Below are 27307 nucleotides of genomic sequence, written 5' to 3' on the forward strand. Positions count from 1 at the left end.
TGAAAATAGTTGTGTATGATTACTATACCTTTCTAATGTGACATTGTTGTCCCAGCTCTCTCTCTCCCTCCTGGTCTGTTCCTGTGCTACCCCCCCTCTGCCCAGCATAAAGCACAAGGCTCGTGTGCGGAGTGAAGTGTGAAAAAAGTGCGAGAGAGAGCGAGAAAGAAAAAAAAAACCCCCACGGCTCGCGATAAGGAGCCGGCTCGCGTCATTCACGCCAAAGAGCCGGCTCTAAGAGCCATTTCGTTCGTGAACCACACATCACTAGTTTCAACGTATTCACATGACAAACCCTGTTTTTTTTGCCGCCGATCTGGGCCCTATTTCAGGAAGCCGGTTTAGAAAACTCAGAGTGAAAAACGATACTCAGGGTTGAGTAACCCCGAACTGTCCAACTCGGAATATTCGGTTTCCTGATGATTTTCTGTGTGAACGTTACCGTTTCTCAGCACAATCTCTAAGTTATTTGGATAACATCCTCAGGCCATATATTACGCATGTGACACATCGCGGACATCCTCTCAGTTCATTGCATATTATTTGTATTGCACTTCGGTTTTTTGCAAACGGGAGCTTTCTGTACAATATTGGTGATGCTGAGCACGTTTCCAAGGCTACCGTCTGTCGGGCAGTCAGGAATGTTACAGTTGCACTGAAACGTCTCCTGTACTGGTTTGTGGTGTTCCCCGGTCATAGACCCACAAGATTTATCAAAGAGGGATGCCACAAAATTGCAGGTATCAGGATGACCAAAACTTAATTCATGATGTGGTGATACTTGGACTACTACTTAAATTTTACATTTATTCTCACGGTTCCCAGGCGTGATTGGCTGTACAGATGGCACTCACATTCCAATCATTGCTCCTTCAGTAAATGAAGGAGACTATGTGAACAGGAAGTCTTTCCACAGCATTAATGTACAGGTACATAGTTCCCTGTAGCATTTCAAACTAACAAATTATTTCATTATAGTAATGGATGCTAATTTGTGTTCTCTGCACTGTGAAGATCATATGTGATGCTGCCAACATTATCACAAATGTGGAAGCCAAGTGGCCAGGCTCTGTCCATGACTCACAAATATTCCGTGAATGTACACTGAGCACAAAATTTGGACATGGTGAGTTGAGAATACTTTAAAATATATAAAGACCAATTGCTTCAGGGACATTTGAACTGAAGTGTATCCTTCTGTCTTAGGAGAGTTCACTGGCTACTTGCTTGGTGATAGGGGGTATCCATGTTTACCCTATTTGCTTACCCCTTACCCTGACCCTGAACCGGGCCCACAGCAGCGATATAATCTGGTAATTGCAGGACAAGAGCCAGAATTGAAATGACTATCGGAATGCTTAAGGCCCGGTTCCAGTGCCTGCAAAGACTCAGGGTCACCCCAGAAAGGGCATGTGACATTATTGTGGCATGTGTGATTCTTCACAACATTGCCACAATTAGAGGAGAACACTGTCCTTCTGAACCAAACATCAGCAGTGATCCAAACCATGAACATCCTGACCCTCCCACGGACATACAAGATGGAAGCGCAGTCAGAGACACCATATGTCACAATCATTTCTTTTGACCCATCACCTCAACATGTTGAAAGAAGAATAAACAGATTTTTTGTTCAACTGGCTTTATTGGTCGCCTGTGTTTCCTGTACACAAAGTATTAAAAGATGTAAACCTCATAAAGTGTCTCTGTTGCTTCCTCCTCTGTAACAGCTGTCAATGTTTCTTCATTATTTTCCTGTAGTAAAGAAATTAACAACATTGCTGTTCTACTGTAAACTCATATAATCTGTGGAGTATTACTCACAACTGCATGTTGGTCTGGCTCAACAGGAGGCTGCACCAGATGCAGTACACCATCACCATCAACTGATAGAATATGAGGTTTATACAGGTCACTTATAACTTACAAGGGACCAAATGGCAATTAACAAACATACCAATCACCTTACACTTCATTGTCATTATGCTCTCAAAGACAACCAAGACTGAGGGAAGGCAAAATCAGTCGGAAAATAACTTCACTACAAAATAATTCATTATGGTAAAGAGTTTATCAAATGAATGAGTAGCACTGCAAAGGTGACTGTGAAGAAAGGATGTATGCACATCATGTATTATTTTGAATTTACCCCTTATGTAGGCACTTGTGTCTTGCGGGGTTATTGCCACAGAGGATGTCCCCGCAGAGATGCCTTCGGCCACAGGGCGCCCACTGTTTTGGCTGAGGGCCAACTGCTCAGCCTCTGTGAGTGGTGGTGGTGGAGGACCCCCACCTGTTTTTCGGGCCTCCGCTTTTTTTCTGTTGGCTATAACGGGCCACATTTGAGCATACAGAGTAAGCAAATATGTACTTGTAATGTGCTCAGATAATTTCAATAAGTGCTTACAGAAAGAAAATTAATGTAGCCTCTAACTGCAATTGATTTACATGGGACAAACAGACCAAGCACTATGGCTCATAATACAATTACACCTTACCTGTTTGGACTATATTTTTATATTTCATTTTTACTTGCTGCCAGGAACGTTTGGGGCCTGTTGGGTTGCACCTGCGCTCACATCACAGCACAAAATAAAATGTATAAAATAACAAATAAAATAAAATATAATAAAATAACGTGTTAAATGGGTGGAAATCCCTAGATCAATGTTTAAATTAACACTCACGCATTGACTCTGTCGGCTATGTTTTGCCATGCATGCTCCCTTTCTTTTGCAGCTGAGCCTGTGTTACTTTTTTCCGCGGAATTTGCATGTTATCGGCATATGCTGCCATCAGAATTTCGGCCTCAAGCGCTGTGAAATACATTGACCGCGCCTTCTTTCCCTCCGTCTCCATGGTGACTCGCTTAATCTGTGCTCCGCTTATCAGGGCTTTATGTATCCTCGTGCGCGCGCTTAACTTGGGGTTAAAGCAACTCCGCGTTGACTGAACTAATTGTTATCAGCCTTTCTGAAACCGAATATTCCGAGTTGGACAGTTCGGGGTTACTCAACCCTGCGTATCGTTTTTCACTCTGAGTTTTCTAAACCGGCTTCCTGAAATAGGGCCCGGGTCGTTGTGTCCTTGGGCAAGACACTTTACCCTACTTGCCTACTGGTGTTGGCCAGAGGGGCCGATGGCGCGATATGGCAGCCTCGCTTCTGTCGGTCTGCCCCAGGGCAGCTGTGGCTACAACTGTAGCTTGCCTCCACCAGTGTGTGAATGTGAGAGTGAATGAATAGTGGAATTGTAAAGCGCTTTGAGGTTCTCGAAAAGCGCTATATAAATGCAATCCATTATTATTATTATTATTATTATTATTATTAACCCCAAGTTAAGCGCGCGCACGAGGATACATAAAGCCCTGATTAGTGGAGCACAGATTAAGCGAGTCACCATGGAGACGGAGGGAAAGAAGGCGCGGTCAATGTATTTCACAGCGCTTGAGGCCGAAATTCTGATGGCAGCATATGCCGATAACATGCAAATTCCGCGGAAAAAAGTAACACAGGCTCAGCTGCAAAAGAAAGTGAGCATGCATGGCAAAACATAGCCGACAGAGTCAATGCGTGAGTGTTAATTTAAACATTGATCTAGGGATTTCCACCCATTTAACACGTTATTTTATCATATGTTATTTTTTATTTCATACATTTTATTTTGTGATGTGATGTGAGCTCAGGTGCAACCCAACAGGCCCCAAACGTTCCTGGCAGCAAGTAAAAATGAAATATAAAAATATAGTCCAAACAGGTAAGGTGTAATTGTATTATGAGCCATAGTGCTTGGTCTGTTTGTCCCATGTAAATCAATTGCAGTTAGAGGCTACATTAATTTTCTTTCTGTAAGCACTTATTGAAATTATCTGAGCACATTACAAGTACATATTTGCTTACTCTGTATGCTCAAATGTGACCCGTTATAGCCAACAGAAAAAAAGCGGAGGCCCGAAAAACAGGTGGGGGTCCTCCACCACCACCACTCACAGAGGCTGAGCAGTTGGCTTCCACATTTGTGATAATGTTGGCAGCATCACATATGATCTTCACAGTGCAGAGAACACAAATTAGCATCCATTACTATAATGAAATAATTTGTTAGTTTGAAATGCTACAGGGAACTATGTACCTGTACATTAATGCTGTGGAAAGACTTCCTGTTCACATAGTCTCCTTCATTTACTGAAGGAGCAATGATTGGAATGTGAGTGCCATCTATACAGCCAATCACGCCTGGGAACCGTGAGAATAAATGTAAAATTTAAGTAGTAGTTCAAATATCACCACATCATGAATTAAGTTTCGTTCATCCTGATACCTGCAATTTTGTGGCATCCCTCTTTGATAAATCTTGTGGGTCTGTGACCGGGGAACACCACAGACGAGTACAGGAGACGTTTCAGTGCAACTGTAACATTCCTGACTGCCCGACAGACGGTAGCCTTGGAAACGTGCTCAGCGTCATCAATATTATACAGAAAGCTCCCGTTTGCAAAAAACCGAAGTGCGATACAAATAATATGCACAGAACTGAGAGCATGTCCGCGATGTGTCACATGAGCAATATTAGGCCTGAGGATGTTATTCAAATAAATTATAGATTGTGCTGAAAAACGGTAACGTTCACACAGGAAATCATCAGGAAATGATAAAATGTCCAAACGCGCTCTGATCACTCTCTCCCGGCGGAGAGCTCTGCGGAGAATTTGGGCTTCAACATCTACTGGCTCTTCAAGGAAGGAGCACGCCATGTCTGACACTTCCTACAGTCAGGTTTCTGACAAAGAGGCGGAGAAGGTCAGGGTTAGTTGAAGTAAACCTGCTAGGGGGCAGGTTAGCTTCACGGAGTGTGTCGTCATAGTGACTCACTCAGAATTAATCGCTGTGTGAAACCGAAAACCCAGAGTTTTCGTTAACTCAGGGTGTACTTACTCAGAGTTTGCACTGAAGCGGCTTCCTGAAATAGGGCCCTGTGGACCTGCCGGGCAGGGCAGGGACTCCACAGCCAGAGAAACCCCGATCAAAGAACAGACATAGCCATCGCCAGAAAAACAAAGAGCGGGGGAGCTTTCTTGGTTTCACCTGGACACCACCGGCCCTCGCTCACCTTTTCCGTCTCTTGGGGGTGGGAATCCCGAAGGTTGTGCACTCAGATAAGGAGGAAGAAGTTTTTTTGCAGCTGTCCCAGCCGCTCCCGACTGAAATGTTTAACAGTGAATCCCGATCATAACCACCAAACAAATCAGCTGACTGCGAGCGGTCCCAGGTCTCAGGCTTCCATCTCCTCTGGGGTCCGTTCTTCGTACCTCGCTTACTACATCCAAGATCAAATCATCGCGCTAACTTTGAGCTCGCTATTCCGGTTCTTCGAACATACCTGTTGTTGACGATTAGTACAGCTGGATGAAGTAATGTGAGATCACTGGGTGGCTTAACAGGGGCTACGCATCGATAGTAGAAACATTGATCGGCAACCCTCTGATTGGTCGGCGAAAATGTCGAAGGAGCGCGCTCGGTATTTTTCGGCAGCAGAGCAAGAACTCTTGATTGAGGGATTTCAGGAGTTTCAGAGTTTAATTAAAACGCAAGGGAACACTGCAAAGGCTGCAAAAGCAAGGAGAGAGGGCTGGCAGGAAGTTGCTGACAAATTAAACTCGTAAGTGATTTAATAATAACAATAATAATGGAGTGGATTTATATAGCGCTTTTCAAGGCACCCAAAGCGCTTTACAATGCCACTATTCATTCACTCTCACATTCACACACTGGTGGAGGCAGCTACGGTTGTAGCCACAGCTGCCCTGGGGCAGACTGACAGAAGCCAGGCTGCCATATCGCGCCATCGGCCCCTCTGACCATCACCAGTAGGCGGTAGGGTAAATCTATTATATTATATTACATTATATCATATTATATTATATTACATTATATCCCCTTTCACATTAGAGCCACAACAGGACCCACTAGAACATGGGAACAAGTAAAAGTGAAATATAAGAATATGCTACAGAATGGTAATATTTATCACTTATATTGCTTTTAGTCTCTTGGAAAGAGACCCTGAAATAATCTGTTTGTTTGTTCATAACAGCAACCAAGAAAAGGGCAGAGCAAAAAAAGACAGGTGGTGGTCCTGCACCCCCTCGTCAACAAGTTGGTTAAGTGAATAATACCCTCACGGGAATATCGATATCTCTCTATGAGCACACTGTCGCGCTGAGCTAAAGGATCCTGTCTATCCCGCAATATACGCTGAATTCTGAGGACTCTCCTTATCAATCTTGCACCTTCTGCAATGGGCTGCTCGCGTAAACGGACAGGACATGGCTGCGACAGGCTTCCCAAATCCACCTTCGCTTTTATAGCCGTGGTCTCTCATCTTGATTACACGAAGTAATTTACAATTACTACTCTGAAATATGAATTACATCTGAAATAATCACATACATGTAATAGAATGATTAATAGTACATTTCCCTTTTTTTAGGAAATGACCTGTATGTATCTGTGTGAAATCAATAAAAGAATCAAATACTGCATTATCTTCAGTTACATTGATAATATGTATTTATGGTAAAACAGTGGTAAAATATCGCTGTTGCTTTCGTATACATGAAGCGGACATACCTGCGTGGCCGCGATCTAATCCTGTTTACATAAAGTAAGCCTGCTCCCGACCAGGTTTACGCTTACGGATCTGTTGCTATGACAGCAAGTCCCGGATGAGCTTCGGAGAACCGAACGATCCAAGATCACGCGAAAACGTCAACAATCAAATCCAGCCGACTTACTTAGCGAGGTACGAAGAACAGGCCCCTGCTGATGGAGACACACTGATGGTTACCTGCTGTAGCTCAGTATCCGTCCAACAGAGGGCAGCAGAGGCACTTCGCCAGCCTTCAGTTGGTGTTGAAGCAGCAGGAGAGAAACCATCTGCTCTTCTGATCAATAATCAATCACACACTGTGTGTGTGTGTGTGTGTGTGTGTGTGTGTGTGTGTGTGTGTGTGTGTGTGTGTGTACTCATGAAGGCCCTTCCTGCCACAGATGCCGTCTGACTGGTTGTCACAATGATTTTGTTTATTTGCGCATTAAATAGAAAAAACACAAATTAACAGTAAACATAAGGATGAAAGCCTCTAATAATAATAATAATAGCAATAATAATAAGAACAAGACCTGGAAAAGGAGTCCAGAACGACAGAGAGGAGATCTGTTTACAGAAGGATAAAAACGGGATCTTTGTTAGTTCCATATCTTAGATGATGAGTCTTAACATCGATTTTGGCTTTAGCCATGAGCTAAACTGTTGCAGTGAGACGACCTTCGATTGCTAAACAGAGGAAGTGTGACACGATGGGAGCTGGGAGATTCATAATTCAGTATTACTCAATAATATTCCTTTTTTGAAACACGCTCTGAGGCAATGTTTAACCATGAATGTGTCAGAAACCATCAAAGAAAGAAGCCTGAAGCTTTCACTGGTCGTTCTCACCCTCAGAATGAATCATTTGGGACACACACATCCAAATATGTCCTAAATCTGAGCAGTGACAATATCTAAGTGGTAACAGTGACGGACCAAAGCACTCTGGAACTTTTAACTCTCACACTTGTTCGAGTAAACGCGGCAAAAACACAAATGTAACCCAACAGAAATGTGGAGCTGTAATTATTCCTGACAAAATCATTTTGTTAATATGAGCACATCTTTGTATTTCCATCACCTGAGTCAGTCTGCCTTAAGCTGTCAAACTTTTATGGACCATAAAACATTTCAGCCAATAAGAAGGAATGAGCCAATAACGTCCATGAACACTGACACAATCATCTATATTTTTGAGTTTGTCTCCTGTTAACGTCGCCGTGCTGTGAGAGACTTTTGGACCTTCGTCATCGCAGCTTCAGTCACGGGGCTGTTAGCTGCTGACGAGCTGCAGCCCAGCTGAATCCAGCTCGTACGTCTTAGCAGGTGGAAGTCTGAGGTCAACATATCTTTGCTGTCATGCTGCTCTGCATTCTGCTACCTGGGACGCATGCACAGGTGACACGCATGCAATCTGCATGGATGTGTCCATGAAATAGGCGTGGCCTCCACATGGAGCCGAAGAGCTCACGCCTGTGGTCCATCGCCTCATCCCTCGCCTCCTCCTGCGTCCTTCATCAGATCCATCAGTGATGACGTCACACACGTGTGAACGTCCTGCTGGCCGAGCCCGCTGTAAGCAGTGCCGACAGCGAGAAGACGAGGAGGAAGAGGCACGTCAGAGTAATGGGACGGATTCATGAAGCTAACATTAATCTGACAGAGAGACTGTGTGTTCCCTGCAGCTGAAATGCAGACTTATCACTGCAGAACCAGCACAACCCGACTGTGTGTGTGTGTATTGTATCCTTATTAAAGCTTATTAAATCAGCCCACATCCTCTCAAAGCACACACACACACACAGATACACACACTCACACAGGAGGGTGGGTGATGCCTCAGTGTGCTTTGGATCAGTTTACCCAGAATGCACTGGAACATGAGTGTGGTTTTAAGGGGGGGGCAGTACGGGGAAGGAAACCCCAACAATCCACTGAGCAGCGCTTGGTGGCAGCAGGAAAAGGCCTCCAGCAGATCCAGGATCAGGGAGGAGCAGCCCTCTGCACAGGTCAGCTGGAGGTCAACCTTACCTGAGCTCAGGTGTGGTGGCTCAGCAGGTGTTTCATGTGTCCCTGGTCGGCCAAATGAACAATGAAGTTTTGTTTCCCGAGACGATCCAAACACATTGCCTGCTGTCCCAGCAGCGCTCCGTTTACTCACCAGCAGTGACTCACCGGCTCAGTCTATTTACTGTGCGCCGGCTGGGTTTATTTCCTAACTCTGACAGGTATTTCTTTAGTGACTCAGCTCTGTCCGAGCCTCCGGCTGTGTTTTCTTGCTGCACAGAGAGCCACAGCAGACTCACGGAGATGACAGGTGAGCCTCTGCCTCACAGTTACAGCAGGCCCTGCTGACAGGATGTTCAGCTGAAAGTGCGGCAGCGACCTCTTTCAGCTGTAATGACTTCTGACAACCGATCTGCTTGTTAGCTCGAGGCTAATCTCTGAGCTGACTGAGCTGCTCGTTAAGATTAATAAACAGTGAGGGTGGGTGTTATTTTCTGCAGGTGAGCATAATCAGAGGTGACACTTGAGTAGAAAAAGAGCAGAACTCACCAGCAGCAGGAAGAAGAGTCAGAGGACCTACAAAATAAAACCCTAACATCACAGCAGCTCTGCAGCCCATGCAGATTTAGAAGCAACATGAGCTGCTGATTGGTCAGTTCTCCAGCTTCCTTCTGTAGACATTGGAGCAGGGCGATATGACCAAAAATATTTATCACGATATGCATTTGAAAATTTGAAATAACGATATAACTGACGATATAACTGACACGAGACAAAATACTTTACAACTCCACAACTTTATTAGTGCAAAAACATCATTGTATTTTCACTTAAACAAGCAGCTGTTTTTTTATGTGCATTAAAGTTATATAGAAATGTAACAGTGCAAATGCAAATTCTTTGCTGACAGTTTAACCAAAAGCCATTTCCAGTAGAAACTGGCTGACATATCCTCAGCATAACCATGTATAATATCCACAAAACTTAAAAAGAGGTTATACACACACAATACAGTAATATTATGTTGAAGCACAGTACGTCTGTGAAGGTTCTCAGTCATCCAAGTCATCGTAGTCAAAGGAGCTTGCAAAGAAATCCACTGTCAGGGGATACAGAGCAGACTTCATTCTGCAGAGAGCACAAAATCACCTTTAAAGTGAAAGGATAAGACAGGTCCATTTCACTATAGATGTCCTCCAGATCAAGCTCAGCCAGACTCTGCAGGAACTGGAAACCCGTCTACCCTCTCCAATCTTAGAAGAGGTTTACAAGTTTGTGGACAAGGCTCAGCAGGCCCAACACTCTAAAGGAAAAGAAAGACAACGCAGGAAATTTCACATCTTGCTTTCAAAGACACACACTCCTCATTCTGAACCTACACAACCCAGAGAAGAAAACACACCTGAAGACAGTCAGCAGAAATGGGTTAAGAACTTTTCAGACCAGAACCTCACTGAACCTGAAAAGAGAGAGTTAGCCAAAGGACTCAATTTTGCCATTTCTCCACAACAGTTGCCCATAGTGGACCTCATCACAGCCACAGAATCTGCCATACGGATTAATAAATTATCACAGACAGAAGCAGAGCAAATCAGGATGGAAGTCTCAGCCTCCAGTGCCAAAGTCCCTCCATCCAACCTCACAATACAGGAAAAGAAGGCCGTCGCTTCCCTGAGCAAAGACCACAACATCACTGTTTTACCAGCTGATAAGGGAAGATGCACCGTGGTCCTAAACACTACAGATTACCATACAAAGATCACTACTCTCCTCAGTGACAACAATACCTACGAAGCCTTAAAGCGAGACCCCACAAGCAGCTACAAAAAGAAAGTTATAGCTTGTCTTCAAGACTTAGAAAAGGACAAAATCATTGACCGCCTTATATATCACAGCTTTACCCAGGGGATGCCATACCCTGCATTTACGGACTTCCTAAAATCCACAAGGAAGCTGTCCCACTCAGACCCATAGTCAGTAGCATAAACTCAGCCACTTATAACATTGCTAAACACCTTGCTACCATCCTTGCTCCTCTCGTGGGGAACACCCCACACCACATCAAGAACTCCACCGACTTCACCGACAAGGTCCAGAAACTTCCCCTGGATCCAGATGAAACCATGGTGTCCTTTGATGTAGTCTCTCTCTTCACTTGCATACCCACCACGGAGGCCGTGGAGACTGTCAGAAAACGACTACAAGAAGACAGCTCCTTGGAGGACAGGACCAACTTCAACCCCGATCAGATCTGCACACTGTTAGACCTCTGCCTCACCACACATATTTAAATACAACGAAGGCTTTTACTGACAAAAACATGGCTGTGCCATGGGCTCCCCGTGTCACCTATTGTAGCCAACCTTTACATGGAGGAAGTGGAAAGGAAGGCGCTTGGCTCTTTCAAAGGAAGAGTACCCAGCCACTGGTACAGATATGTGGACGACACCTGGGTCAAAATCAAGACACAAGAAGTGGAATCCTTCACTGCGCACATTAACGCTGTGGATAAAAACATCAAGTTCACCAGGGAAGACACAAAGGATGACTGTTTGCCTTTCCTGGACTGCGCCGTGCACATTGAAGAGAACGGCAACCTCAACATCGAAGTTTACCGGAAGCCCACACACACGGACCAGTACCTCCTGTTTGACTCCCATCACCCTCTGGAACACAAACTTGGAGTAATCAGGACCCTACACCACCGGGCAGAACATGTTCCCTCTAAGCCTGAAGGGAAAAAGAAGGAACACACACATGTAAAGGAAGCACTCAAAACGTGCGGCTATCCTAAATGGGCGTTCTTAAAGTCAGCAAAGAGGCACAGAAAAGAAGACCAGACACCAGCGAGGGAGGATAAGAAGGACAGACGCAACAACATTGTCATCCCCTATGTAGCCGGTGTATCAGAGAAACTCAGGAGAGTTTTCTCCAAGCACAACATCCCAGTGTATTTCAGACCCAGCAACACGCTCAGACAGAAACTGGTTCACCCGAAAGACAAAACGCCAAAACACAAACTTAACAATGTGGTGTATGCTGTACAGTGCAGCGAGGAATGCTCAGACCTCTACATTGGAGAGACCAAACAGCCACTTCACAAGCGCATGGCACAACACAGAAGAGCCACCTCCACAGGACAAGACTCAGCAGTCCATCTGCATCTTAAGGTCAAAGGTCACTCTTTCGAGGATGCCAATGTTCACATTTTGGACAGAGAGGACAGATGGTTTGAAAGAGGAGTGAAAGAAGCATCTATGTCCACTGTGAGCGACCATCTTTGAACAGAGGCGGGGCTTACCACACCAACTCCCTGCCATCTATAATCCAGTTTTGAGATCCCTCCCCAGACGCCTTAACGCCCACTCACATCCTGGGCCATCTGACCTCAGGAAATCACATGATAGGGTGGGGCCAGGTTTCACAATGAGCTCATTTAAAATGTCTCACTTTTAATAAATAATTATCTGAATCTTACAACAAACGTATTCATCTGATGTAAAATGTATAGAAATCCATTATTGTACATAGTAATTTTTTTTAGGGTCCCATCATAATTTCGTCAGAAGTAGCTAATTACTGTATATGATGCCAGTATTTCCCACATTTTCTAGATTCTGCACCAGTGCTGTGTGTAAAATGCCATCAAAAAGTCAAGTGAGTTTTATTCTTTCTCACCTGTCTTTCTGTCTCCTTTCACTTTTTAAAGGTTGCCATGTGAGAAAAAATATTTTGCCCTGCCGTGCTGTTTATTGATGTGGCAAATGAATGGTTTATGAAAATATATCTAAATCTGTCATCAGTAATCAGTAATGATCATGTCTCACCTCTTCTCTGTCTTAATTTCAGGTTTTCACCATGTGTTGTAGATAGTTCAGGAGGTTAACTCGACCAAGCAGTCTGCTTCCAGGTACTGTTTAGAATACCAGAATAGGGAGGATGGTGTAGGTTTAAGTTTATTAGACTGATACATATATACCAACAACACAGTGTACATCACTGTGACAACAGCGTTTGTTTTCATTCAAAGGCTTTATGGTTTTTCCTATAATACCTGGTGGGCCGGTCTCTGTCAAAATGCCCGGGCCGATTTTTTTGTCCCAGTCCAGCCGTGATCGGCACTCGGCCGCCAGCTCACCACGATCAGCTCAGAGAGAAGCGATCGATCAATAATCCATCACAATGAAAAGGTTTCATCCGGTTTCAGTTGTTTTCTATCTCACACACACCTGACAAAACACACACACACAGACCCACTGGTGGTTGTTCTCTTTGATTAATCGATTTTTGATCTCTATGTTTGATGGTTTCTTAACCGCCCCCCCCCCCCCCCCCCCATCTCTCCCTCTCGCACTATCCTCTGATTGGCTGGAGCTCTACAGCAGCCTCCTTACTGCCAGCACGCGCTCCTCAGTCGGTCAGTGTGGATGAGAGCACCTTGGAGCGGACCGGGACAGAGCCGTGCTAACCCGGACTCCTGGCCCGGCTCGGCTCGGACTGACATGTTCTGGGATCTAAACCGGACCGGAGCGCGCGGGGCACCAATGTGAGCTGCAGGAAGGCGCATGCCAGAGCGCGCGCGTCCGAGTGGATGAATGAGTGACGGAGATGGACCGGAAACTACTGAGTCAGGTAGGGGGCCGTGTGCGTGTGCACAGTTCCGTGCTGCGCGTGCACCCTCTCAACTTTAAAGTGTGTGCCGTATTGTGAACGAACGGCCATAATTCAGAGGGGTTTCAAAATAAAGGTTTCCCCCATTAACGATGTTTTTTTTTAAATTAATTGTGGCTTTCATTTTGAAATTCTGACTATAATTTAGTAGCAGGATATCTTTGGAGCATGCTCAGTGTTAATTCACTGCCTGCAGGAGGTGAGCTGATCCTCCTCACAGCTGTCCAGCTGGAAACATCTGGAAAGTTGGGTGACATCAGATTTACTGATGTCTTTTTGTTTTCATCAAGTTTGAAGTTTTTTTTCCTAAACTCAGAACAAAGTTTATTGAAAGGAGGAATAATCTTTGTCGTGTCTCACACTTGTGTGATGCAAAGGTCAGAAGTAGGTTAAGTCTATGCACCTCCCAAACCCAGCAGCACACATGCGTTTCTGTCTGAGAAACACTGTGACGCTGCTGCAGGAAGTGATGTCAATGATCTGACATCAAGAGCGCAAAGCACTCTGATAGATGAACGCTCCATGTTGTGACTGAAGCTTCTGTGAAACACTGGAATGTGCAGCTCTACTCAAACTTTGGATGAAAACCAAACAGCAATTCAGGTTCCTGATGGGCGGGAACCAGCTGCGTCTGAAAGCGGATCAAACCGCGGCCCAGAGATGAGCCTCAGCGTCACGTCCTCACAGACCGAGTCAGATATTAGGAGTACTCTCACTGGTTGTTGCTTTAGTCAGTCTCATCTTTAATTATGTTGTTTTTGCTCCGCCCACTTCCTCGCTGATTTTCCTTCATATTTAAGAATCGACTTAAACATTTCCAACGATCAGGAGCTTTATTTATGTTTTCAATTTAATAAAACTACAATAATTCAGATAGAGCCAGAACAGTATGCATTTAAATAAAGAACACACAACCACACACACACAACTGAGAGTTGTAAGGACTCTGTGTATAGATGGAGGTGTGGCTTCTCTTCAGTGTACAGCCAGCTGTTTTTGTGTGTGTGACACAGTGTGTGTGTGAGTGTGTGTGTGTGTGTGTGTGAGAGAGAGAGTGTGTATATGAGTGTGTGTGTGACACACACTGTGACACACACACTCACACTGTGTGTCACAGTGTGTGTGTGTTTGTGTCACAGTGTGAGTGTGTGTGTGTATGTGTGTGTGTGTTTGTGTCACAGTGTGTGTGTGTTTGTGTCACAGTGTGAGTGTGTGTGTGTGTGTGTGTGTGTGTGTGTGTGTGTGTGTGTGTGTGAGAGAGAGAGAGTGTGTATATGAGTGTGTGTGTGACACACACTGTGACACACACACTCACACTGTGTGTCACAGTGTGTGTGTGTTTGTGTCACAGTGTGAGTGTGTGTGTGTATGTGTGTGTGTGTTTGTGTCACAGTGTGTGTGTGTGTTCAAAGCAGCAGTAATGACAGTGAAGAGAGAGAGGATGTAGTGAGGGGGCGAGCGTCATGCATCACCTCCTGTCTCCATCTGTGTGCTCCGTCCATCATGCTCCACGCTGAAGGCGGAGGTCAAAGGTCAGATATCAGGTGACAACATGAAAAGTATAGGAAGTAGTTCCAGGCCACAAAGCTGATTTTCTGTCAACCACTGGCGAATGAAGGGTTAAACTTCCCACAGCTGCACTGTGATTGGTCGGCAGCCTGCTCCTTCACAATAAAAGCCTCCTGCTGTGTGTCCACAGTGAAATTTGAAGCTGTGACAGGAGGTGGTGGGCTGGAGGTGATAATCATCACTCCTCCACAGGGACATGAAGGAGGAGAGCGCCGATTAAAGGAGCAGTCTGCTGCTTAATGATGATGAAGGACGCTGAAGCTCTAAGTGGTTAAAGCTCCGTGTGTGTGAACCGTTATCATCACAAAGTCATCATCGGGCCCTCAGCTCAGCTCAGACGGCCGATCCTCAGGCATAGCAGGGAGGAAAACCAGCAGTGACACACAGCAGGACGTTCCAGGGAAAATGTTGTGAGCCCAGATGTGAGGCCGTCCTGTGTAAGAGCTCGGCTCTGTGTGACATTCAGATTCGAAGATGCTGAACTCTGAAATAAACAGATTAACTCACAGCTGGCTACAATGGCGGTCAGACGAGGGGGTCAGGTCTTTGAGCCTAGTGGCTGGCGCCATGCTGTGGGTGCATGTCAGCCTGACATGATTGCTGGGTTTTTCACATTTGTCAGCATTTCCATGTTCTCCATGGAGGAGGTTCAAGTACTGGCAGAGCAAACTGAGACGGCAAGGTGCATGCTGGGAGTCGTGTGACGCAGAGCGAGAGACCAGTGTCATTGTGCATTATTGTGCATTACTGTGGTCTGTTAGTGTGTGCTGGTGTGGTCCAGGTTGCTTTATTTACACCTGCAGTTAAATTTGTTTTACAGAGAAATGATGGCGTTTGTCGTCACAAAACACACCTATGTGAACCTGACACACACATGTTTGGTCATCAGACACGATGAGTCTAATACAACAGTTCTTATTAAGTTGAGTGAGAGGAACAAAGCTGTTTCTATAACGCCTCATCCTGCATCCTGTGTGTTGGTGTGGTGAGTTAGTGTGTTGTGTTGGTGTGTTAGTGTGTTTGGTGTGTTGGTGTGGTGAGTTAGTGTGTCTGTGTGTTAGTGTGTTAGTGTCCAGCCCTCTTCTGGCGTCGGGATTCCAAACCAGTTCAGACCATTTAAACTGATTCTAGGAGCGTGGCTCAGTTTTTTCAAAATAAAAGTCTTTCAGGTCAATAGCACAGTGCTGTGTGCGTGGCAGCCTCGGATTGTTCAGCCTCTGCTTTGTTGAGGCTCAGACCTGCAGCAGGAAGTGCTTCCACTGGCTTTTGTGTAAAGGTTGTGCTGTTGTGTGAGTGGGTGGCAGCTTTCCTTTGTGTTTGCCGAGCTCATTACGATCCTCTGATTCTTTTTATGCTGCTCAGTCACGAGGCTCCGTGTCCTCCACACATAATTCATGTCAGAGTGCAGAGAGCGGGATCAAGACTCCAATCAAAGGAGTTTGATCAGACTCACACTCGGCAGAGGAAGCTCGTTACAGACTCATTATTGTCCTGAATGAGTCTCATTTACAGCGGCTTCATTTCTTCTGAAAACTCTGACATGCTCTGACATCTGTTTGATTTTAATCTGTTTTTGTGGCTCATCATTGATCAGTGAGGAGCTGCTATGTTGCCTTCACTGCCTTCTGTTCCTCTGAGCCTCCACAGTTTCAAGTCTCTCAGCTGTTGGCCAGTCTGCTGCTGTCTGTTGTGGACTGACGGAGCTTTGATGTATTTCAGGTTTCAGGTTTTGCAGTAAATTCTGTAAAATTAGAAATATCCTCAGAGTGACGCTGAAAAACTAGTTCATGCATTCTTCCAGGCTGGACGACTGTAATTCATTATTATCAGGAAGTCCTAAAAACTCCCTGAAAATCCTTCAGTGAATCCAAAATGCTGCAGCAAGAGTCCTGACAGGGACTAGAAAGAGAGAGCAGATTTCTCCTGTATTGGCTTCCCTTCACTGGCTTCCTGTTAAATCCAGAATGGAACTTAAAATTTCCTGAAACTCTGAAGTTGTGCCAGTCATAGGGAAGAGCACCGATCCTGCTCCACATCCAGAGGAGCTAGCTAAGGTGGTTCAGGATCCTGAGGAGCTGCAGGTCTGATCAAGTTTCTGGTGAATGATGAATTCAAGTGTGCAGGTTAGACAAGACACAGAGGCTCCATACCAGGAGACATATGGACCAGCAGCACCTCTCAACCAATCAGATCGCACACACACAGTGCACCCCTGTGTGTGTGTGTTCCAACTGATCCGATTTGCGGTGTCGCTTGGGCTGGACGAGCCTCCGGAGGCAGAGCGGGCTCAGATAATGAGGATGGTTTCTGCAGCAGCTGCAGGACGCTGACGTAACTCCTCCCACTGAGCTGCTGAACGCGCTGCCAAGATCCAAACATTCATGGCAAGAAGACGGAGAGTGTGCTGCACTCAGCTAGCGATCTAATTTTAGCTCAGAGACACAACAGTAGATCTCTGCGGCCGACACATTTACTGTGTGTGTACGTGTGTGTGCATGTGTTTGTGGGTATACCTGTTTAGGTTGCTCTGTTGGGACCTAAACTTGAATGTTACCATTCTTGTGGGGACCAACTGCCTGTCCTCAGAGTTTGCAGACATGTTTGAATCTCAAATGTGGTTTTCGTGTCAGGGTTACAGTTAGGCTGAGGGTTAGGGTAAGCATAGATGTCCTTACTAAGATATCAAAACGAGAATGTGTGTGTGTGAGACACACTGCCAGCTGAATATCAAACTGTGAAGTCATGCTGTGTGAATCATGGCGACATTAGTGAGGAATTAACAGAAGACTCCACCTTTTCGCAGACTGAGCAGCTGATTGATGATCAATCACTGAGCTGATTGATCAGTGATCACTGGAGCTGTAGAGGCAGAGATGAACGACAGGCAGGTGAGAGCTGAATATTTGCTCAGACTGAACGCCCTCTGAGGAAACACCATCTGATCTCACACTCAGATATGAAGGAGTCGGCACATGCACTATTACTGCTGTCCAAACAAACAGAGCACCTCAGAGAAGGTCCTGAGACAGAACATGACCCAGCACATAGCTCCGATGAGAGCGCCACCTTGGTACCAATGTAGCAGGTCCACTGATTTAAACAGGCCTCGCCAATCGCAGTGCATTCTGGGTAGTTGCTGTCATGTTATTGTTCATCCAGAACCAAAACAAAGATGGACACCAACAGGAAATAAGAGGAAAACTCATGTGAATGATCAGCAGTTGATCAGATTCAGAGAGAAACAGCGAGGCGGTCCGATGTTCAGCCCGTCTGTGGTGTTTGTGGGCGTGGGCGAGTCACAGCTCTGTGATACACGTTTCTGCATCTCTGACTCTGCAGACAAACACTTTAGTTTCACTAAACTGTGAATCTGAAAAATGAAAGTCATTCATTGAAGCAGGCTTATGTCTCTTATTTTGGTGCAGTCTTCATTACTTCACTTCCTGTTCTGGTGCTGAAGGTGATCTGCCTCCTTCTTCCAGCTGATACCCAGCCACTTGTCATTGGATGGCTGACCTCAGCTGGTTGTTGCTGTGACCAATCACAGCTCAGCGACCTGACTCGCTGCTGTAATGGACGTCCGCTCCAGGCGTGCATTGCAGCAGCGTTGCATTCCTCCTCTGTGTTCCATTATCGCCGTAGAGGCGATGCAGTGCATTCTGGGACTGCAGCTGCATCATTAACAGGAGGATCCTGAGCTCCGTATCATATAAATGAGACATTATTAGTCAGTTAGAACAAAAACACAGAAAACACGCTGACGAACACTGCGCCGCTCAGCTGGATCATCGCCGACCGCTGGTCATGTGATCGATTTGAACCGAAACTCTGCTTTCAGGTGGTCTTCGTGTGCGTGGCGCTGAGCGGGCCAGTCTCCCCGGCTGAGTTAACCTGCGAAACTTTGATCCTGCTGTCGACCAACTTCACAGGTAACTTCCTGTTTGGGATTTCCTTTGACGTGCTCAGTGAAACCGGAGCGCCAACACCTTCTCTGTGTTCTGCCTCTCAGCAAGGACCTTAGTCCTGCTCAACCAGACATTTACCGTCAGCAACTCCTCAGGTCTGTATCACACACTCACCTTTGACTTTTGACAAGCATCAGCACCAGGATCACCATGAGGTACTCTGCTTTTCGCCATGGCTGTACTCTCAAGGTGTACCTGTGCAGTACTGTTTAAGACTCCAACAGGAAAATTAAGAGGTGCTTCCTGTTTGAGTCATTCTCTAACTTTCATTGTAGACTTCAATAATATTTACCAAAGGTGAGTCTCATGAAGTAAAGTTCCCTACAGGTCCTCCTGCCTCTCACCTATCGCTCTCTCTTTGCAGGTGTGTACTGTGACCTGTCGGTGGATGGGATAGGAACCTGTTGGCCTCGGAGTGCAGCAGGTGAGCTGGTCTCCAGACCGTGTCCTGAGCAGTTCAACGGGATCCACTACAACACCACCAGTAAGTGACACCTGCTCAGATGTAGAGACTATCATGCTAACACGTTCACAGACAGTTTCTGATGTGTGAATGTGACGACAGCTACACACTTTCTCTCAGACACAGGCAGAGTTTTTTCTCTCATAAATTTAGATTTTTGTTTATTTTTTTACCTTTAGGGGCAACGACGAGCTGTTGACCGTTCTCTCCTAGAGGGGGCATGTTTTTCACAGTATATACTCTGTCTCCATTGTCTTCAACTGATCTTTATCCACAGCCAATCAGAGGCTGCCAATTAAGTGTCAGCCAATCACAGTTTCACACTCTGTGTTCTCAGTGACGTCCAACACCCACTCCGTACCAGGAGGAGCTGACTTCTTCTGTGCCAACTGTCTTCATTATATCCACTGTGTGTGTGGGTGGCATAAATGTCCTGTTTAATTAAAGGTTTAGGTTGCCAATCGAACTTAATAGCATGAGTCATCTGTGTGTGTGTGTGTGTGTGTGTGTGTGTGTGTGTGTGTGTGTGTGTGTGTGTGTGTGTGTGTGTGTGAGTGAGTGAGAGAGAGACCAGCTGGAGCTCATGTTTCACTGGACCTTCATAATTTCTTCACACACAGAAAAAATCTTGCCTCTGATGTAATTTGGCATCTGATCGGGTAACATGTTAATAAAGCGTCTGTCTGTGGGCACTGATGTATTGATCTGATCAGACTGATGTAAATCAAACACAGCGTGCACTGATGAGGTGGGTGATCAGGGGCGTAAGGCCCTGATGACAGCTCAGTAGTTGCCATGGTTACACTGGAGTTGAGTTGGGTTGTGTTGTCTTCAGATTCTGATCAGTTCTCTCTAATAATGATTGATTGAGATATCGATGGATGATGAGGTCCAGTTCTGTTTGTGAGCTGTGAGTCTGAGGACCCAGAACCAGATCCAGAACCTGAGCTGGTTTATCGATGTCAGGGAGCAGACATGTCAGAGGGAATAACTGTGGATGAAATGCTGTTCCTAATTTAAATAAATTCAGATCAAACTGAGGTTATTGTACTTGGCCCTGAAAATCTTAGAAATATGGTATCTAAGCAGATTCTTACTCTGGATGGCATTACCTTGGCCTCCAGTGACGCTGTGAGGAACCTTGGAGTCATTTTTGACCAGGACATGTCCTTCAACGCACATATTAAACAAATATGTAAGACTGCGTTCTTCCATTTGTGCAACATCTCTAAAGTTAGAAATATCCTGTCTCAGAGTGACGCTGAAAAACTAGTTCATGCATTTATTACTTCCAGGCTGGACGACTGTAATTCATTATTATCAGGAAGTCCTAAAAACTCCCTGAAAAGTCTTCAGTTAATCCAAAATGCTGCAGCAAGAGTCCTGACAGGGACTAGAAAAAGAGAGCAGATTTCTCCTGTATTGGCTTCCTGTTAAATCCAGAATTCAAAATCCTGCTCCTCACATACAAGGTCTTAAATAATCAGGCCCCATCTTATCTTAATGACCTTGTAGGACCATATCGCCTCTGTCAGTGCGCCCCAGGGTGGCTGTGGCTACAGTGTAGCTTGACATCACCAGTGTGTGAATGTGTGTGTGAATGGGTGAATGCGTAAAGCGCTTTGGAGTCCTTAGGGACTAGTAAAGCGCTATACAAATACAGGCCATTTACCATTTTATATCACCGTATTAGAGCACTGCTGGTTTACTTGTCTAACTAGGGTATTTCACTAGCTGAGACCACATCCTCATTTAGATCTGACAACAGATGCTGAAGAATTGTGAACTGATGCTGCAGTTTGGGGAAGGCCTCATAGTGGACTGACAGCAGCTACTCGGCGGATCCCCAAAGAAGGAAACCCCCTAAAAGTAGTAATGAAGTGCCTTGAGGCAATAGAATTGAACTGAATTGAACTTTACAAAGGTCTTGGAGATTCTTGCAAATATACAATTGGTAGGTTTGTAATGACCGGCCAATTACAAGCCTACCCATGGTCAGAGATTCCTTTGCTAGAAGCGGGTGTTGCTGCACTGATGCAGAAGGAATGGCCAGAGAAAAGATTAGGAGAAACTCCAGACAATGAGAGAACTTGATGAAAGTGTGAAAGAAACCAGGATCTGGTAGAAACGTGGATAAACACAATGATAAACAGTTTTTGAAGGTGAGGTGTGCTGGAATTTTCTAAGGTTGAGGTAATTGGTCAGCGGACCATGGGGGCTTAGACATGAGCTGATTTTGAAGAGAACCACCTTCTGCCATAATAACCACCAATGCAGATAGATGAAGGAGCAACATCTGTTTAGAGCTGAATGTGGTCAGGGTGGGACAACTGATCATCAAAACGAAAGTGATGCCATTCCTGTGAGCGAGACGTTGCCAGAGCGATTATGGCAAGGACTGATGGTTTAGATGCCGCAAGTGGTAGCAATTATGCACAGAGCAAAGTTTAGGTGTCCAACAGGAAGAGCAGCAGTCCTTTAGCACAAGAGGGAACAAGGAGAAAGTTTTGAAGGACGAGATTGATACAATTAATGTGACATTAATACTTCTCTGAACAAAGAAGCCTGGAACTAAATGTTGTCAAGGGTTACGCCAAAAAAAACCTCCTGTTTCTCTTCTGACAATGGAACGCCAAGTTCAGTGAAAATTGACTTCAGGGTGGATACCTCAAGAGCTGGAGAGGTGATATGACCAGGAAATCGTTGAGAAGATGGACCAGATATGGAACTTTATGGTTGTTAGAGACATTCCAAAGTAAGTCTCCAAATGTTGATTCTGTTCATCTGGACGTAGCGTTTTGTGGGAGAAACGTTTCATCACTCATCCAGGTGACTTCTTCAGTCTCAGCTGACTGCAGGTTTCAATCTTATAAACAGTACGTTTGCATAATGACTGAAACCAGCCCACTCAAGGAACAATGGGCTGGGAGGTCAGTTCCAGGATCTAAATCAAGGATTTATACATCGCGGAAAACTAAACAACCAAACAGAAGAGCCACCTCGTCAGGCCAGGGCCCTGCAGTCTACGCTGGTTTGAGGGCAGAGTCAAGGAGGCCATTTACATGAAATGGGAAAGACCATCTCTGAATCGAGGAGGGGGCCCAAGGGTACATCTGTCACGATCGTACAATGCTGTGATTGCAGCCATTCTCCACCTCTCTGTGAATGGGTTAGCAGCAGCTTTCCTCTGGTTCACCTGATGCTCCACCTCACGAGGCACGTGATCAATAGTGGGACAGGACAAGGACAAGTCCCAATAGGGGTTAATATCTGGGTCTCTCCACTGGCTGGTACTAGAACTGAAGAAGTTTCTCGGATGAAATGTCTCCAAGAAACTTAAAGAGGTCCAGACGCTTTTCTTTCCGAGCTCCTTACACCGTCTCACTGCATTCAATCATTACTTATTATTAACCTTTTCATGCATGAATTATAACAACCTCAATCAGGTTTTTTGTTCATCTTTAGGCATGAAAAAAAGATGAAAAAAAGATTTTTCAACTTCATTTTTTATTAAACACAATATTTACATTACTGCAAAGCAGAATACCAGGAACCTAAGGCTGGAGGGTTGTCTGCTCACTCATCCAGGTAAGGAATCCCAAAAGTTAATTCTGTTCGTCTGGGAGAAACTTTTCATCATCATCAGGTGGCTTCTCCAGTCTCAGGTGAACAGAAGCAACCTTTTGGGACTAAGTAGGGTTAATTCAAAAATTACTATTACTTCTATTACTAATTGGTTTTGTCTCGTGGGAGTGTCTTTATTTCCACAGTATTAACTCCAGTTTTCGGGCCCTGTTACATACATTTCAGGGTAATATTACTCAACTGTTAACATATTTGCTACTTCTATAGCACATTTGATTACAACAGCAACGATGACCAAAGTGCTGTACAAAAATGCAAAAATGCAAAACAACTAGTACCAAATAACTTTGGTACTAGTACTAATTTGATAGTAAATTACAAAATACCACAGTATTACGTTCTTGTTTAGCCCTCGTTAGCCTGCTATTACCACTTTATTACGAGCTGTAATGGAAAAAAGAAAACTTTGTTTATGACTTTACAGCTGAATAAAGTCATCATTTGTTTGACATCAGGACGTGTTGTTTTAGTTAAGCGCTTCATAAGAGAGCAGCTGGATTCTGTGGTTCACATCTGTCAGAAAACTGTTTAACTCGACTGAAGGCTTCACGGCTCAGGTCATTACTTGGACAGGCTGACAGAAAAAACAGACTTTGTGAGCACGGGTGGGATCAGCTTTTTTAACCTGTAGCTCTGTGACTCACGTGTCATGTGACTCGTATTTTACCTGTACTGACAGTAACGCGTTGATGTTTGTGTTCAGATCGGGTCTACAGAGAGTGTCAGGTGAACGGCAGCTGGGCGGCTCGAGGAAACTACAGCCAGTGCACCGAGATCATCGTCCTGGTGAGAAGCACCAACGCCAATCACTGATCAATATGCTCTGACCGTGTTTCTATTACTGATGAGCTCGTAAACCCGAACAGAGCCTTAACTAACACGATGTTTGGTAGTAATGCACAAGTCCTTTTAAAGGAGGAAATCATGATCAGTGTGTGGCAGTTTAAAAGGAGTTAGTGCAGGTTTCACTCGTATGTTTGTTATTGGGCCCAAAATGAGGGTAACGATGTGACATCACTAAAGCTCCGCCCACCCTCTGTCATTACTCTGACAGACCAAGGACGACTACGTCCCCAGATGATACATGGGACAGGAAAACACTTTCAGTGTGTGTGTGTCTTTGTGTGTGTTCACACGTCTGCTGGGTGATAATGGTCTTCTCTGATATTCTCATCAATATTGGATTTAGATTCACTCTGAGTGTTGTCTGATGACATCAGAATGCTCATACCACCCGCCCGTCTGTCTGTCTGCCTCAGGCTTATATACTGGTGTCATCAGAGCATGACACACATACCTACACACACACACACACACACACACACACACACACACACACACACATATATATGTTGGGTCTGTGTTTCCACATGCCCCGCTAGTTTAGAGACTTATTCCTCATGAAGAACGGAAAACAAGACAGAACATCTTCAACCGGCTTTTTACCTGCTAACAAGGGAAGTTTGGTCAGAACCAGCTCCTCACCTGTCTCTAGCCCAAATCCTTCAAAGAGTAGCTTCCCTCGCAGCTATTTATTCCCATGATAGTTACAGTACACAATACAACACAACACAAGTACCTCCCACCGTAAAACCCCCCAATGGTTACAAAGACAAGGCACTGTGTGTGTGTGTGTGTGCACGTGTATGCATGTGCAAGAATGTGTGTGTGTGTGTGTGTGTGTGTGTGTGTGTCTGTGTGCGTGACTTCCTGATCACAACATCCTTGGTCATAAAGGGGGTAATCTCCCCCACACCCAATATATGGTTCAATTCCTGTATTGGTTCTAGGGCTGCCACGATTAGCTTAACTAGTCACGATTACGTCGACTATCAAAATCGTCGACGACTAATTTAATAGTCGACGCGTCGTTTAAAGCTTTGTAAGAACACAAAAGACGCAGGAATAATAGCAGGATTTAAGAGTGTAATAACGGACTGAAACAGAAGATGGCAGCACTGCATGTACAAGGATGCCAGCTGCCGTTAAACCCCGAAGAAGAAGAAGAAGCTGTGTCCCAGAATTCATAGCGCGGCCCAGCTCAGTTTCCAAAAATGGCGGGAGCTAGTTAGTTTTAATGTTACTCTTATTATTCTTTCTGGGTCACAAAATAAACGTTTAACATATTTTCAGGCTGGAATGTAGCTGTGTAAACCTCAAATATCTGCTCAGTTTATCAAGACACCGCATATTTTCAAAAGCGCTCCGACGTTTTCGGAGACGTCTGTTACCCACTAGCTTGATAGCTAGCCGGGGGCTAGGCTCACTAGCGCCGTGAGAACAGCGGACTCCCGGCAAATCGTTTTCAAACCCACCGCCGTCTTTCGCTACTCAGGTTAAACATGATATATTTTTTTAGTATTTTATTTGTTCTTGAGTAAATCAGTTTGGCTGAGATTAAAGTTATAGTTTTTACACAGCTGAATAAACATCAAGCAGACAGCTGATTATCAGAAGTGTGAGATGCTCCAGAATTTACTCCAGTGTCCTGTTATATTTTAGATAGCAAGGAGTTTATTAAACTTCACCGAAACAATCTGCAAATTTCATTCAAATTTACTAAACTATCATCTTGTCTTTATTGTTAGTTAGCACCTTAAACACTTAAAGATGTAAGCTAATGATAGTTATATAAGAGCAGATGCTGCTGGTGCAATAAGCTGTACGTTTTACGTCCAACGGATGCATGATCTGATTAGTCGACTAACCGCAAAAATAATTGGTGAGTAGTTGACTATCAAAATAATTGTTTGTGGCAGCCCTAATTGGTTCACCATATGCACAACACAGTGAAACCATAAAAAGGGCAGGAAGGTTAGCAAACATCAAACAGAATCTTCACATGGGATGAGCTTGTGATAAAACACTGCAGCCTCCCCCCAGAACCTCGAGAGGCTGGGGGGGAGGGCCTTTGAACACAGAGTTTGAAACAATGTAGAGGTGGTAAGCATAAAACATTTAACAATTCACTTTAACAATATATATATAGGTACATATTTAAGAGAAACAGGAAAAAGTTTGGAAACACCTTCTCATTTAGTGGTTTAAACTGGATCTGCTGGGATCAGTATAACCGGTTTCTGCATCACCCCGCTGCAACAGTTCGGCCCAAACCAACTCCTCGACTCTGCTTTGTGTTTTTAAGAAGACAAGGAGTCTCTGATCGATCGTTGCCACTTTATTTCCTGAATGGAAACAACGGTGTTTTATCAGTGCAAAAGCTCGCCACACACCACTCCGCACAGCACACTCTCGTATGGCTACGGCAGACTGGCAGCGATTACTGCAGCCAGCCTCACCTAACCAGCCACACTGAGGGGGGGGGGGGGCTGTTTCCCCATTACACTGACATTTGTGGCAAGTGGAATAATACCACATAAACACTGTTACATCAGCACCTCACTGTGAAACTGGCTGCTGGATTTCCTGACAGGAAGACAGCAGACAGTACGGGTCAGCAGCATCACCTCCAGCACAATAACACTGAGTACATGGGCTCCCCAATGATGTGTGCTGAGCCCCCTGCTCTTTACTCTGCTGACCCATGCCTGCACACCATCACACAGCTCCAACCGTTTCATCAAGTTTGCAGACGACACAACTGTGGTAGGTCACATCAGCAACAACGATAGGGCCTGCTACAGGAGTGAAGTTAAACATCTGGCTGAGTGGTGCAGCAACAACAACCTGTCCCTGAATGTGGAGAAGACCAAGGAGATCATCACAGAAATCAGGAGAGCTCACACCCTGCACACCCCACTAACCATCAATGGTGCTCCTGTGAGGGTAAGCAGCACCAAGTTCCTGGCTGTGCACATCTCAGAAGATCTCTCCTGGTCAAGAACACAGCATCACTGGTCAGCGAAGCCCAACAGCTACTCTACTTCCTCTGCAAACTGAGGACAACGAGAGATTCAACCCCCATTATGAGCACCTTCTACAGAGGCGCCGTGGAGAGCATCCTCACCGCTGCATCACTGTGTGGTATGACTCCTGCACTGGGCCCTGCTGGAAAAGTTACAACAGGTAGTGAAAGCAACAGAGAGGATTGTGGGTACCTCTCTTCCCTCCCTCCAGGACATCTGCTGCACCCGCCTCATCTGGAAAAGCCTCTGCATCACAGTGACTCCACCCATCTGTCCAACAGCTTCTTCAGTTTGCTGCCACCAGGAAGGCGACTGAAGAGCCTCGGGGCCAGAACCAGCAGACTGAGAGACAGCTTCATCCAATTTTTATTTTTATAAAATTGGATCGTTGCACCCCTAGTATTTATGTATATGTATTAGAGGTGCAACGATACACAAAATTCACGGTTCGGTTTGGTTCGATACTTTGGTGT

The 27307-nt window shown here is 45.1% G+C and overlaps 1 protein-coding gene across 1 annotated transcript in view; it reads left to right on the plus strand.

The window, feature by feature from the left end:
- The first annotated feature begins 13057 nt into the window (after window positions 1–13057).
- Window positions 13058–27307, plus strand: part of crhr1 (corticotropin releasing hormone receptor 1) — a 31327-nt gene continuing 17077 nt past the window's right edge. The window contains exons 1-5 of the mRNA XM_085455291.1: window positions 13058–13287; window positions 18734–18824; window positions 18905–18955; window positions 19225–19344; window positions 23672–23754. Of these exons, the coding sequence (XP_085311417.1) occupies window positions 13264–13287; window positions 18734–18824; window positions 18905–18955; window positions 19225–19344; window positions 23672–23754 (369 nt within the window). The 5' untranslated portion in view covers window positions 13058–13263. The remainder of the gene's footprint in view (window positions 13288–18733; window positions 18825–18904; window positions 18956–19224; window positions 19345–23671; window positions 23755–27307) is intronic.

Source organism: Copadichromis virginalis, linkage group LG4 (assembly GCF_057382275.1).
Source record: "Copadichromis virginalis isolate Kocher_CV1m ecotype Utaka linkage group LG4, C_Virginalis_male_GT1.1, whole genome shotgun sequence".
NCBI lineage: Eukaryota > Metazoa > Chordata > Actinopteri > Cichliformes > Cichlidae > Copadichromis > Copadichromis virginalis.